The sequence below is a fragment of the Eubalaena glacialis genome, chromosome 13 (assembly GCF_028564815.1).
Source record: "Eubalaena glacialis isolate mEubGla1 chromosome 13, mEubGla1.1.hap2.+ XY, whole genome shotgun sequence".
NCBI classification, from domain to species: Eukaryota; Metazoa; Chordata; class Mammalia; order Artiodactyla; family Balaenidae; genus Eubalaena; species Eubalaena glacialis.
The window spans coordinates 58,327,636-58,343,122 of record NC_083728.1 but is presented as its reverse complement, the minus strand read 5'-3'; the positions used below and the strand labels follow the sequence as shown (position 1 = coordinate 58,343,122).

The window sequence follows — 15,487 nt, the reverse complement described above, 5'->3', positions numbered from 1 at the left end:
CTTTGGTCAGTTAGCAGGAGCTCTTTGTATGCTGGGAATGCCTTAGTCTTTATCTGGTTTATCTTCTACAATTATGTCCCAGTCTACTGCTTGATTTTATTAATATTGTTTTCTAAAGTTTTTTTTTAAAATACAGTCACACAAGCTTATATTTTACTTTAAGGCACCTCAGTTTCCTATTTTGCCTCAATATTAAACTTAACCTTCTCTTAAGTGTTCTTTCATTGGCTATTAAATTCTATCTTTTTGTATGTAGTGTAAAGACAAGAGCCTTTTTCCCCAGAAGAATAGACAATTTCTGCTAGCACCAAGTTAAATGCTATCCTTGCATACAGGTCGACATATATTCAGATCAATTTTGGCTATACTGTTCTATTTATTCATGCATAGTTCAAACTACACTGCTTTGATTAAAGGGTTTTTTTCCGTAATTTTGATGTCTGGAAAGACAGGTATTCGTTTTGTTTTTTTTTTAAAGTTTTGTTGCCACAGTTTTTTCTTTCTTTCTTTCTTACTTATTTATTTATTTATTTATTGCTGTGTTGGGTCTTCCTTGCTGCGCGAGAGCTTTCTCTAGCTGTGCTGAGCAGGGGCTACGCTTCATTGCGGTGTGTGGGCTTCTCATTACGCTGTCTTCTCTTGTTGAGGAGCACGGGCTCTACGCACGATGACTTCAGTAGTTGTGGCTCAGGGGCTCTAGAGCGCAGGCTCAGTAGCTGTGGCGCACGGGCTTAGGTGCTCCGCCACATGTGGGATCTTCCCGGACCAGGGCTCAAATTCGTGTCCCCTGCATTAGCAGGTGGACTCTTAACCACTGCGCCACCAGGGAAGCCCCTGCCACACACTCTCTTTATAACATGTTTTAGATCACAGCTGAGTGAGTCACCTATAGTTACCGTTAAGGAACAGAACTCATATTTTCACTTTAGTCATCCTGCCTGAGGCTGGCGTTTACATAGACGAATAAGGCAATCCCTGCTCTTGTGTGGCCCCAATTCCTGATCACTGCCTCACTGGAGAATGAACCGAGTATGGGAACAATGCAGAAAGAAAAGACGAATTGAGGACGGTAACGGAGATGGACAGCTAGAATTCCTGAGAAAATAAGATGGCCAGTCCAGACCGCTGTGTAGAAGTTGGCCAACAGGGGAGGGGAGTTTCGCCCAGCTCTGACCGAAGGGCCGCCCCTGCCGAAAGGGACGGCTGTAACAGGACCCTAGAGCCGACAGAAACCACGACCTACCACCACCTCGCCGCCACCGCAGTTTCTTGATAGACCCCCACCGGCTGGAGCGGAAACTGCGTCGGCCTCTCACAGACCTTCCGGTCCGTAGACGGCCCGCTTCCGGTCAGGCCCGGCCCTGCTCCGCCCCAACCGCGGCGCCTGGCGATCTCCCATTGGCTGTTTGGCACCGAACTACATTTCCCAGCAGCCCTTGTAGCTAGAGCGTCCGTACCTGGAGTGGTGCCAACCTGTCTTGGAGGGTTTGAGCCAGCCTTCTGCTTTCCATCTCCCAGGTGCAGCCGCAGAGAGAGTGGCTGCTGCCAACCTGGCCTCCCTGCGTCCCTGAGAGCTCCGCCGGCCGGCCTCGAGCCTCGCCTTCTCAAGCGCAGACTGTTCGCTCCAAGCGAGGAGACCAGGCTTCCGCACCGGAAACGGGGCACCGGGCGTGACGTCACTGCTGCCTCGGCGCACGGCCTCCCAGAAGGCACCGCGTCCCTGCCGTCCTCCCCAACTGACGGCGGCGCACTCCAATAGTCGCCGGCTGCCTGTGAGGACATTCCGAAGGGCGAGGGGTGGGCTTGGCCTCTCGAGCCTAGTTTCCCGGTCTCTCCCCGAGTCTGGGTCTCTGGGCTGTCCCCAGTGAGCGCCCAGGGGCGGCAGAACCCCAAGAGGTGAGGGACTCCGGGAGGGCGGGAACCATGCTGAGGCGGCCTCTGGGGAGCGGAACAGAGTCTATTGCTAGGGGATCCTGGCCGGATAGGTAGCCGGGAGCGCACCCCAGGCAATGCCACCAGCTGGGCTTTGCGGTGAAGGTGCCCCTTGGCCAGTGGGAGAGGCTGCAGAGCGGGCCTGGCTTGGTGGGCCCTACTGGGATGTCCTCTGTCGCTCTTACAGGGCTTTGAGGGTGGAAAGGAGTCAGCAGGCCACATGTAGACACCTCATGCGGCCTTGCGTTTGCTCCTTGAACCATCAGCAGCCCCCGGAAGGGCATCCGAGGGACCTGCGGTCCAAGGGACGCAGTGAGGCCAGATTCAGTGGCCAAGTTGACTTGTAAACAGATGCCCTCGGTATTGGACCCCGGATTTCCTGTCTTCTGGCCCATTGCTTCTTCTACCAGCATGAGTTAAACCTTTCTTCCCAGTGGAGTTTGCACTTCATTTTCTCATGAGGATGGCTCTTGAGGTTTGAACATCTTCTGCTTTCATTCTCAGGATATTCCTTTCAGGCCTTGCTAAGAGTATCGGGTCAGGGATCTTCCTTACGGTTCTGAGTTCCCTACCGTAGCTTATCTTTCCTTTTTGATTTAGATATCATGTGGCCTCACTTTGCAAGACACATACTGGAGTGCAGGCATCTCCAGCCTGACTCATGGTTTCTCTCATCTGCAGCGTGACTGACAGGTTTCCTCCAGTAAGAGGTGACTCTTGAAGCTCTGCAGAAACAAGTGTGTGTGTGATTTCAAGGCACGATGGCTGCAAAAGTGGTTCCTATACCACCAAAGCCAAAGAGGTCCTTTATACTGAGAGTTCCTCCTAACTCCAAGCTGGGCCAAGACCTACTTCGAGATGCTACTAGTGGGCCCAAGACCATTCACCAGCTGGTTCTGGAGCACTTCCTCACCTTCTTGCCCAAGCCAAGCCTAGTCCAGCCCAGTCAGAAAGTCAAGGAGACCTTGGTTATTGTGAAGGATGTGAGCTCAAACCTTCAGAACAGAGGTAAGAAGCACATACTGTTTTACTAGAAGAGAAGGGGATAGTACTGGGGGCTGAGCTAGACTTCCCTGTTAGTAATGAATTCAAGTTAGGTTGGTGGGTGTCGGAAAAAAAAGAGTTGATTCCAATAAGTCAACATGCCAGGGAGAGGGAGTATTTTCTTCTCAAGCTGGAGCTTGAGTGGTTTGCTAAGTGTGTGTAAAGCCACAGAATAAACAGTGTGTATCTTTTCTGTAGTGTCAGTTTTACCCAGACATTGGGGAGGGGGAGTATCTTTTTAGGATAAAGGAATGTGGATGAATTATCGAATTGACTTCAGCTTATGTGGAATTTTGTTAACTTTTGTGCTTGCTGTGGGCATCTTCAGACTTTACCTTTCCCCATCCTTCCCCTTAGTAGTAATGGGAATTTTAAAAGGTGCTTAGGGGAATATCCTTTTCATAGTGAAGAGACCCCATATAGGTTCAAGACCCTGTGGTTTGTGGATTGATCTCTGACTGGGCTCATAGGAACAGAAAAAGCCTTGAGTTACCTACCAAAGGAATGAGGACAGCCTGGCTTCAAGGTGTGGATAGAGTCTCCATATTAGAGTCACTGACTTTTCTATTAACTACAGCTTCCTCTTTCCCCAGTGCAATCTCATACCTTAGTGAAGCTTCTACCCAGAGAAGGAATCCAGCAGAAACAGGAGGCAGTGTCTCTGTGTTTGAAAGCTGAGTCTGAGGTGGGTTCAGTTTTCCTGTTCACTGTTTGAGTGCATCACCTTCTCTACTCTTGCAGCCCTCCCGTATATATAAACCCACTCTTGGGAGTCAGCAGGGAGATGGGGCTCTTTCTTCACTGCCTCCTTGGACAGTCATCTTTTTTTTTTCCTCTGGCTCCTCTCTGAGCCTGGCTTTCCTGTCTGCGTGGGACTTCTAGATCCCTTTTGCCATCCCTTCCCTGATCTTGGTCTTTCTTAACAGCAGGGCTGTCAAGGAACCTCTGTTACTATGTCAAGGAACCTCTGTTACTAAGAGGAAGGGGGCCTGTTGCTCTTTCAGGAGCTGGTGGTCTTTGAGGATTTGAATGTATTTCACTCCCAAGAAGAATGTGTAAGCTTGGATCCTGTTCAGCAGCCCACCTCAGAGATTCAAGACAACAGTATTGGGGAGATGATGTTACTGGGTAAGAAATCAAGTCCCTTGTGTGTTCAGATTGAAGGCTATGGGAAAAGCATGTTCTATTTCATCTTAGACTTTTTTGAGACATTGTTCACACCAGCTAAGTACATGTTCATGCACATTTAATTTTTGATTTATTCCATGTGGCAGAGCCTTCTCCAGCTGTGAGTGGCCATTTTCCCTGTATCTTGGGGGCAGTAAGGAGGGGACTTCTCTTGGTAAGCAAGACTTGAGGTTGATATACTCACACATCAAATATTTAAACAGATAGAAAATGCGAGTATACTGTTTCTGAATCTCTGCATCCAGTGGTATTCTCCCCACAGATATATTTTACATCATTGTATTTATTGGACATATGACTAATTCTTTTAAGTCTTTTTTTTTCCTTCATGTTCAATAGCTGTGAAGCCTACTAGTGTAAGAGAAAATATATCCCACTTTTGATGGAAATAACATCTGGCACTTATTAAGCACTGGTGTGCCAATATGTGCTAGACATTTCTAACTACTTTGCATGCATTTATTATCTTATGTAATTCTTATGATAGTACTGTGGGGTATAGGAATCATTACTATTTCATAGATGATGGAACTGAAGCAGAGAAAAGTTAAGAAATTTGCTAAAGGTCACACAGCAGTAGGTAGTAGAGCAGGGATTTGGACTCAGGGAATCTAACACCAGAGCTTACAGTCTTGGCCCAGTACAGTACTGCCTCCTTGCTGCATTTCTCATAGTTTCATCCGTGAATTTCCTGTATGGTTGGTGAATGAAGCCTTCTTCATTTTTACTCATTTCCCAGTAGTGGCTAACCAGTGCTACATAGGAACTCATCTGGCAGCAGCTTCTCTGTAAGCTGCTTAGAGATGCTTCAGTTTTTCCCTAGAAATATACTGCTACCCTAGAGCCAGGGTCCCTCAAAAATCATTTTGCTGAGTGCCTAATACTTTTTACCTTGCCTTCAAGACTGGTTCTGAGGCTGAAATGGAGCAAAGAGTGGGTTTTGTGAGTTGCCTAGGGGACAGAAATGCATAATGATTACTCAACTCTGTAGTTGTCTTATCCTGTATGGTTGGGGTGATGGTACATAATAGGCCTGGTTAATTTCCCATAGATTATTATATGTAATATTTTCTTTATTTTAGGAAACCGTATAAACAGATCAGATTTATTACACTGAGTTTTTCCTGAGTCTTAGGCAAAGCTAGCATTTATTTTGGGTGACTGACTGTTGGGCATGTTGCCAACTCCAGGAACACTTTGGCCCTGCACGTTGAGGCCCTGAGACCCAATCCTCACCCTCTCCTTTCCTCTCCCTTGTCCATACTCTGAAGCTGATGATTTAAGCTTAGAGTCATTCACCACATTTAATAAATGCTGTTTTCCCCTCAGGCAGGGTTGGGTTTTGGAGTTGATATTCAGTGTTAAAAATATGTATAATGCTCCATTTCTACCCTCTAAGAGCTTCTAAGTTACAGCTGTAAAGAGCGATGATAAAAAAAAAAGAGCTATGATAAGTCAAGGCAGGATTTGGACCCAGGAGCAGAGTTCGGAAGAACACGGATTTGATTTTAGATGAGATTCAGTCCATGGCAGGAAATAAAATGAGGTTATCCTCTGGGCACTTGGACATTGGGGATTGGAGGTCAGATGTAAGGATGTAGAGATTTGGGAGTCATCAGCACATAGCTGATAGTTGAAATAGTAACATTTGGTCGGTTTGCAAAGGGAAAAGTGTAAGGGAATGAACCTCGTGGGGACAGGAATCAAAAGGAAGGCCCTTGACAGAGGAAGACAGAATTTGTGTTTCAGTCCAAGTAAACCACATGAAAACAACCAAAAACGTAGAGCACTTAAATTCTCAGTGAGATAGTTCTTATGATTGTATCTGCCCTCTACTGTGGTAAGAGAATATACCTTTCCAAGATTGATACAAATTGACTACATACTATGCAACAAAAACACAATAGAGTCCAAAGAGTAGAAATTATACATTAGGATCTATCACAATACAATACAACTAGAAATTAATAATGAAATCAGAGAAAACAATTTCTTTCTACCAGTAAAGTTTAAAACTATTAAGTAACTTTGGGTCAAAGGAGTAATACAAATTAAAATCACATAATTTTTCTGCAAAACACTATGTATCAGAATCTATGGTATAATCTACAGTGGTACTCATAAGAATATGCAGGGATGTAAAAACATGTATACTGGTTTACAGAAATTAATTAAGTCTCTGACTCAAAGTTAGGAAAACAAGATAAGGGAAAACAGGAACAAAATATTAATAAATACAAACTTAGAAATCAATAAGTTAAAAATAGAAAAAATAGAGGAACTAATAAGTAGAAAGATTTACACACAAATAGATAAACCAAGTTCCATAGAGGAAACTGAAATTGTCAAAAAACTAGTGCCACACACAAGAAAAAGGACCAGCCTTAGTTTCACAGAAAATTCTTGTAGATCTTTAAAAATTTGACAGTTCAAATTCTATGAGAACTCAGAGTATAGAAAAAGAAGGAAAACTTCCAGGTTCTTTTTATGACATTAGTGTAACAAAGATATCACAACCTGATGAAAATTGCAATGACCAAATAAGATTTATTCCAGGAATACAAAAATGATTTAGTCATAGAAAGTCTATTTGTTATAAGTCTATCCATCTGAAAATAAAAAGGAGAAATAGCCTATGATCATTTTCATAGTTATTGAAAAGATATTTGACAAAATACAAACCTCTTCTTCATAAGAACACTTAACAAACTAGTGACTAATGGATACTTCCTTAATGGGCTACATATCCTTTCAGCCAGCATCATCTTTAATGGGAAACACTGGGGGCATTCCCACTAGAATTAGGAATACAACAGTGAAGCCCACTACCACTACTACTATTTAATATTTTGTTTCAGGTATTAGCCAGTGCAGTTAAATGAGAAGGAAATTAGCTGTATTATAAGAACTTAAGAGAAAGATAAAACTACACCTATTTACATATAATATAATTGTGTAGCTGGAAAACCCTAGAGAATGTCTGAAAACTTATTCCAAATAATAAGCATTTAGTAAGGCAATGAGATGTAAAATTATTATACCGAAATCATTCATGCAAACACAATCATTTAGAAAATATACAATAGGAACAAAAAAGATTAAACACCTAGGAATAAACTTAAGAAGTGTGTAAAAATTGTGAGGAAAACTTTAAAACACTTCTAAAGGACACAGAAGTAGATTTGAATGAATGGAAAGAAGTATCATGTTCTTGATGGGGAAGATTTTAACATAAAAAAAGGTCAGTTCTCCCCAAATTGATTTATGAATTCAATGTAATCCCTTTAACAAAACCAATAGGATTTTTTCCCGTGGAACTAGGCAGTCCGATCTCAAATTCAAATGGAAAAATAACTACAAGTAACGGGGAAAATTGAAAAGAAGAGCAGTGGTGCAGGAGGGTTCTAGCCCTATCAGGTATTAAAGCAGCCTCTAAAGCCTGTCATGAAAACAGTATATAGTATTGGCATGTCACTAGATAGACCAATGGGATGGAATAAGAAGTCCAGGGACCTCCCTGGTGACGCAGTGGTTAAGAATCCGCCTGCCAGTGCAGGGAACATGGGTATGATCCCTGGTCGGGGAAGATCCCACATGCTGCAGAGCAACTAAGCCCATGCGCCACAACTACTGAAGCCCGTGTGCCTAGAGCCCGTGCTCCACAACAAGAGAAGCCACCGCAATGAGAAGCCCACAGACTGCAACAAAGAGTAGCCCCCGCTCTCCGCAACTAGAGAAAGCCCCGCGCGCAGCAACGAAGACCCAACGTAACCAAAAATAAACTAATTAATAACAAAATTAATTAAGTAAAAAAAAAGTGCAGAAATAGCTTCAAATACACATGAGGATTTAGTTTGTGATAAAGTTGGAATCTCCAATCAGCAAGGTAAAGAGGGACTTTTTGATAAAAGGTGTTGTGACAACTTAGTAGCCATTTGGTGAATCATACCTTACTTTGCACACCAAGAAAAACTCCCAGTGGATCAAAGGGTGAAATCCTTTATAACCGTGGGCTAGGAAGACTTTTCTAATTAAGACTCAAAAATCCAGAAGTCTTGAAAGAAAAGATCAATAACATAAATACATAAAAATTTTAAAACTTCTGTATGACAAAATAAAAAACAAATATCTGAGCAAATAAAATACAGTAAATTGGAGATAAATATTTGCAACTTATATCAGACAAAAGCCTAATCTTCCTAATTGATTAAGAATTTCTAGAAATTGGGAAGAGAAAGATCAACAGATTTTCTCAGAAATACAAATTACTCTAAAATACATGAAAGAGGGCTTCCCTGGTGGCGCAGTGGTTAAGAAACCGCCTGCCAATGCAGGGAACACGGGTTCGAGCCCTGGTCCAGGAAGATCCCACATGCTGCGGAGCAACTAAGCCCATGCACCACAACTACTGAGCCTGTGCTCTAGAGCCTGCGAGCCACAACTACTGAAGCCCATGCGCCTAGAGCCCATGCTCTGCAACAAGAGAAGCCACTGCAACGAGAAACCTGCACACGGCAACAAAGAGTAGCCCCTGCTCATCGCAACTAGAGAAAGCCCACACACAGCAATGAAGACCCAACGCATCCAAAAATAAATAATAAAAAATTTTAAAAATAAAATACATGAAAGATGTCCAGCCCTACTCATAATTAGAAATGCAGATAAAACCTTTACTGAGTTACCTTTTTTTAAAAAAAAAATCTGTCAGATTTATAGAAATCAGAAACTTAACACATTGGTGGTGAGGTTGTTGGGAGATGGGTATATTGCTGGTGGGCATGCAGAATGGTACAGTTCCTGTTTATGAGAATCTGTAATTACCCATATTACAGATGCATTTACCTTTTGATCTAGCAGATCCACTTCAGGGAATCTGAATTACAGATAATAGCAATAGCACACATTCAAAATAATGTACAAACAAGGTTTATTCATTGTGGTATTGCTTGTAAAAACACAAAGTTGAAAACAAGTGTTTCTGCAGGGGGCTGGTGGAATACGGTATGTTTCCACACATGATACTGTGATAATCTCTGTGCACTGGAATATAGCGACTGAAGTAAGGCAAGCAGCAGAAATATACATAGTGTACTACCTTTTATGTAAGAAAGGGGGAGAAAAAGAAAACGTATTGCCTAAAGAAACAATGGGAAAACAAAAAGAAATTAATAAAAACTGCTGCCTGTCTGGGGAATGAATAGAATGGATGGGGAGAGGGATGAGAGTAAGGCTCTCTGTGTATACTTTTTCATGTTTTGATTTTTTGAGCCATATAAATATATTAGCTACTAAAATTATTTTATTTTTAAAGTTAGTACAGTAAAGGAAGGTAAAATACAGTTTCCCATGAACAACACAGGGATGAGGGGTGCTGACCCTCCCAGCAGTCAAAAATCAATGCATAATTGATAGTCAGCCCCCCATACCCGCTGTTCCTCTATATCCATGGTTCTGCATCTGCAGATTCAACCAACCTTGGATTGCATAGTACTGTAGTACTTATTGTTGAAAACATTCTGCGTATAAGTGGACTTTCACAGTTCAAACCTGTGTTGTTGAAGAGTCAACTGTATTTTCATTGACCCTTTCAGAAAAACAAGAAAAATCATATGAGTTTCAACTAATTGTTCTGAAAACAGATATTTAGCTCTTTAATATAACCTAATGTTTATAATCATTCATAAAATGCTGATGGTAATTCCTGAAAACTGAGAATAAAGAAACCTGCTATCACTATTAATATCATTAACTAATTTTCTAAAGCAAGAAGATAAGAAAAAGGGGTTGAGAAGAATGAATACTGGAAAGAGAGGGAACCAAAATATGATTTGTACTTAGAAAATCTAAAAGGATCAACTAAAACATTATTATATTTAATAGTTTTAAAGTAGGTTGATAGGAATAAATATTTAACAATCAATAAATAGCATTCTTTTTTTTTTTAATTTATTTTTGGCTGCTTTGGGTCTTCATTGCTGTGCGTGGGCTTTCTCTAGTTGTGGCGAGAGGGGGCTACTCTTCCTTATGGTGCACGGGCTTCTCATTGCAGTGGCTTCTCTTGTTGTGGAGCACGGGCTCTAGGCTTGTGGCACGTGGGCTCAGTAGTTGTGGCTTGCGGGCTCTAGAGCGCAGCCTCAGTAGTTGTGGCGCACGGGCTTAGTTGCTCCGTGGCATGTGGGATCTTCCCGGGCCAGGGCTTGAACCCATGTCCCCTGCACTGGCAAGTGGATTCTTAACCACTGCACCACCAGGGAAGCCCAATAAATAGCATTCTTAAATAAACGCAAAATAATGAGAGCTCTCATTCAGAATGTAAGATAGGAGTAAACTAGAGAAATGTTTTATTGGTAAATAGAAAAGAAGATTCTTAAATATTGGAGAGAAACAGGTCTAAACTGGAAAACTAAAATCATGTAAAATAAAGATAGCAGTGCCCTCCAGATTTATTTATACTGTAAATACACTCAGTCAAATTTGTGAAAAGGTAGAAGTGGATGTTCTGACTGGTTTTACCAATATTAGACATGTTACAAACAACAAACAGTGTGATACTAAACTCCAAATGTATTGGGGTTAACTGTAAAAATAAGTCATAAAAGAATGGCTAGGAGACTTCCCTGGGTGCACAGTGGTTAAGAATCCACCTGGCAATGCAGGGGACACAGGTTCAATCCCTGGTCCAGGAAGATATCCCACATGCCGCAGAGCAACTAAGCCTGTGCGCCTAGAGCCCGTGCTCCACAACAAAGAGAAGCCACCACGAGAAGCCTGTGCACCGCAACGAAGAGTAGCCCCCGCTCGCCACAAAAAGAGAAAGCCTGCGCACAGCAACAAAGACCCAATGCAGCCAAATGAATAAATAAAAATACCTTTTAAAAAAAACGAAAGAATGGCCAGGAAACAATAGAAATTTATCAGATTTTAAGACTAATTTTTTTTTTCTGGTTTTAAGTTGTGGAGTTATTATAGAGGGAGACTTCCATTAATATATCAGTAGTGATTGATAAAGAGATTAAGATTTGTAATATATAAAATTTATTTAAATTTATAAAAGTCTCAGCCCAATAGATAAATTACTAGTTTGCAGTAATCAAAGTGCAAAGTAAAGCTACAATGAGAAACCATTGTATACCTATTAAATATTTGAAAATTATATCTACTGCCAGCAAGATTAGGTAAAATTGATAACCACATGTTGATGATTGTATTGAAATTTGTACAGCTTGTTTGGAAAGCAGTATAACAGTTCATACCAAGAGCTGTGATAAAAATTGGCATGTGCTTTGACCCAGCATTTTCATTATCCTAAGGGAATCGTTAAAAGAAATAATTTAAAAGAAAAAATTCTATTGGTGTGAAACTGCTAAATCCAGCAGAGATGCATATTCTAGCTTCAGGTTCAGTCACATTATCTAAGTGGTTGATTTAATCGTTTACTTTAATCTCAGTAAGTTGCCTGGAGTCAGACAAGTCCCTTGTCACGTCACCTGTTCAGAGCATACTTTTTTTTTTTTTTCACTTTGTTGCCTAGTCTTTATAACTTGTTATTTTACACAGACTTTTTTTGGGAAATACAAATGCAGAAAAGTCTACAAATCCTAAGTGTACAGGTCAGATTTTCACAAAATGTACACATTTGTCTAACCACACCCAAAACTGACTATTCCTAACAGCCCAGAAATCCCTCTGTGCCCCCTGCTCAGTCACTACTCTCCTTCCTCCCCAAAAATGACAACTATTGACTTCTACCATAGTTTCATTTTATCAATTGTAGTAATCCTTTAATGTCCAAATAATAATCCATTGTGTGAATATGCTACACCTCCTTTAGTTGTGGTCATTTGAATTTTTCCAGTTTTTCACTATATTGGATATTATAATATTACCTAATACTATAATATTTTAATATTTAATGTAGTGAAAACCTGGAAGTAACTCATCTTACCATTCACTTACTAGCCTCCTAAAGATTACAAGTAGTACCCTTTAGTATTTATGTCCTTTATCCCCTGGTCCTTATTAGCTCAGTGCTCTACACAATATAAGGTCAGTATGAACTTGTTGAGTGAGTAGTTGGTGCTTATTCAGAAAACAAACAAATGAAATCTTTTAATGTAGTCCCACTCATTCCAATTTTTAAAGAAAAGTAAAAAGAGGACTGTGTGCTTGCATTATGGGGTATGGAAAGATTTATCAGTCATGTATCCCACCCTCATTAAGGGTGGAAAAGTGTTGATGGCAATTATCGGCCAGTCCTCAGACTTCTGACTTTCAAGGTTATTGTTTCATGAGAAATCTGACTTGTTTTTTCCTGCCTGGTATCATAGCCCTCAAAAGTTATTAAATTCTCTCTCTGTTTCAACAGTCAGTGACAGTAATCCTGAGGGTGAAGATCTTCAGAAAGAACCTGTAGAGAATGAAGATCAGAGAGAAAGGTGTTCAGATTGTGATGAAATTGATTGCTCCGTGGTCTCTGAGCAACCTCCAGATTGCCAGAAAGAGGAAAGACTAAATACATCCATTCCAAAGGAAAGGAAAATGAGAAATCTTTTAGTTACCATCAAAAATGATACTCCACTAGAGGAACTCTCAAAATATGTGGATATCAGTGTTATCGCACTTACCAGAAATCGGAGAACAAGAAGATGGTATACTTGTCCACTGTGTGGGAAACAGTTTAATGAAAGTTCTTACCTTATTTCCCACCAGAGGACTCACACTGGAGAAAAGCCCTATGACTGTAGTCACTGTGGGAAAAGCTTCAATCATAAAACAAACCTTAATAAACATGAGCGAATCCATACAGGAGAGAAACCTTATTCATGTTCTCAATGTGGGAAAAACTTTCGTCAGAATTCTCATCGGAGTCGCCATGAAGGAATCCATATAAGGAAGAAGATATTTAAGTGTCCAGAATGTGGGAAAACCTTCCCAGGAAACAAAGAATTTGTGATTCATCTGCAGAGTCACGAGGCTAAGAGGCCATATGGTTGTACAAAGTGTGGGAGGAGGTTTGGTCGGCTGTCAAACTGTACCCGGCATGAAAAAACCCATTCAGCATGTAAGACCCGAAAACAGAAGTGGGATCGGGAAAGGTCTGATGGTCCTGCCTCAACCTGAAATATTCCTTAAGGAATTCTGAATTCCCAGGCTATCTATCTGAAAAGATAGAGATAAGAAAACCTCATTATAGCCAAAACTGGATAAATACCCATGTTTGCTGAAACCTCAAGTTTTTAGAAAATTCACAGGGGGAAGAAAAAAAACAAAAACATCCTCAAGGGCTGTACCTCAGTTAGCAACCAGGCGTTTTGGACTAGAGCGAGCTTTTGTGAACTTGTATGACAATGTACAGGTCACAGATCCCTTTCCTGAAAAATGCTTTGAAATATGAGTCTGGGGGCTGCTTACCTTCAAGGTGAAGAGTGGTGAGTGTCCTGAAAGTATATCCAGCGTTTCCCCTACATAGGAATTCACACTTGAGAAATAATGTAAAGGTCCTTATCTGGAACTGTGTTCCCCTAAAAGAACCAAACTACTGATTTGTTAAGTCAACAGCTTCTATTAGCAACTCATATAACCCTCTAAGGATACCCTTAAAGCCTGAGAGTTGAAAGGGATTGTTTACTTTGGAATTTAGGAAAATACAGCAAGTGAATGTCAAGGACGTATTCTGTCATTTGTATGTGATCTAAACTAACGATGAATTTCAGTAACATTTGCAGTTTGTGGTGAAAAGTGACTGTTTTACAGAAATCCTTTCACAGCGTAATTTAAAAGTGTCTACTGTTCTCACTGTATTTTGTTCCACAATTAATTGCTCACACAGCTCTCTCATGCCTTTCCCTTGCCAAAAGAAGTTTGGGTCGCTCAGGCCTGGCCACCCAGCCCTGCTCCTGGGAAAGCTCTTTAGAATCTTGCCCCTCTGTTGAGTCGAGAAGAAAACCTGCTAGGAAGGAAACCCCAAGAGGAGGAGGAGGACGTTGGCTTGGATCCATGGCTGGTCAATAAACTTGCCATATGCGTATTTCCCATCAGACCTTTGGCAATGGGTGGTCACTACCTCACAAGCGAAGTGTTTTTTACTTTTAGAAATTATGTCTCCAATAGCTAGCTCACATTACCCCTCAGGAGACAGGGTTCCAGTGTCCTCATTGTAGTGGATATTTGTTCTCTTTGGCCTCCTGATACCCAGACTTTCCTGACTTGTCTGCCAGAGGCAAGGCCAGCGGTGCCTTCACGGGACCGATCCTGTGGTGCGTCATTTTAAGGATTCTTGATCAGTCTTGCTCTTCTTAGATTTCCTAAGGTTTTACATTGGTATTTTGATTGGAATAGGTTAAATCCTATATATCAGTACTATTGGGGGAAAATTACCTTTACAAATTTTGTTTCCTATCCAGAAGCATACCTTTCCATTGATTAGAGTATTCCTAAGTTTTTCTAATTTTCTTCATGTAAGTTCTACACAATTTTGTTACTGTAAATAGTTTTTTTCATTATATTTTTCTAGCTGGTTATTGCTTTTACATAGGAAAGTTATTTTTAATTATATATTGGCAAAACTAGCCACTTCTCTGAATGCAATGTTCAGTAATTTTGTAATTTCTCAGTTCTGTTAAAATTTGTGGTTAAAAATTATACCATCTACAAATAGTAGTTTTGTTTCTTCCTTTATGCCTATTGCTCTTTTTTTGTTGTTAAAATATGTGGTTCTAAGCTTTGTTGTGGTACAAAGCATGCTAAAAGGACATTTTATGATACAATTCAGTCCTGAGTCCTAATTAAAGATAGAAAAAGAAACCCCAACATTTAAAGCCACACTAAAACAGGCTTTATCAATGTTGTCTTTCAAGCCTACTGTATCCTTTAAAATAAGGGACAAAACTGGCTGCCAGCATTATTCTCTTATTCCTTTGCAAGTCTGGCCAGGGTCCACCCAGTTATTGTGCAGAGGGACCCGCCTGTGCACCCAGAAAACTTAAAAGGCTAAATGGCTGCCAGGCAGTGACAGGAGAGGGTGAGGTCCCAGGGGCAAGATGGTCCTGTTCCCTGCCCAACAGTCGGGCCACAAGGTCCCCAAGATGTTTGGGTTGCTGATGCTCCCGTGACCCAAACCCGCTCCCTACACCCAGCAAGTGCCTTCCGTGCCCCGCCAGTAAAGTGTGCAAGGTCAAGGTCCCTGGGAGGGCACCCCGAGAAGCTGTTAGACAACAAGTAAGTGCCTGATAAGGAGCCTGACAACAGCTAATGAGAAAAAGTAAACACAACAACGAATGGTTTTCCAGTAGAGCAGCAAAGTCCAGTTAGAAAATGTGAAGGA

The 15,487-nt window shown here is 41.3% G+C and overlaps 1 protein-coding gene across 1 annotated transcript; it reads left to right on the top strand.

Moving 5' to 3' along the window:
* Positions 1–1,732: 1,732 nt before the first annotated feature.
* ZNF200 (zinc finger protein 200) lies at positions 1,733–13,754 on the top strand. The gene is made up of 5 exons (XM_061208750.1): positions 1,733–1,896; positions 2,614–2,940; positions 3,570–3,661; positions 3,981–4,104; positions 12,530–13,754. Exons 2-5 carry the CDS (start codon positions 2,694–2,696, stop codon positions 13,282–13,284), a joined length of 1,218 nt encoding a protein of 405 aa, XP_061064733.1. The 5' UTR covers positions 1,733–1,896; positions 2,614–2,693; the 3' UTR covers positions 13,285–13,754.
* Positions 13,755–15,487: the final 1,733 nt, after the last annotated feature.

What these genes read in the sequence shown, in the direction of transcription:
- ZNF200 (XM_061208750.1), top strand. Translation starts at nt 2,694, where the DNA reads ATGGCTGCAAAAGTGGTTCCTATACCACCAAAGCCAAAGAGGTCCTTT. An exon ending in CTCAAACCTTCAGAACAGAG is followed by an intron (nt 2,941 to 3,569) that starts GTAAGAAGCACA and finishes CTCTTTCCCCAG; the next exon opens with TGCAATCTCATACCTTAGTG. An exon ending in TGGGGAGATGATGTTACTGG is followed by an intron (nt 4,105 to 12,529) that starts GTAAGAAATCAA and finishes CTGTTTCAACAG; the next exon opens with TCAGTGACAGTAATCCTGAG.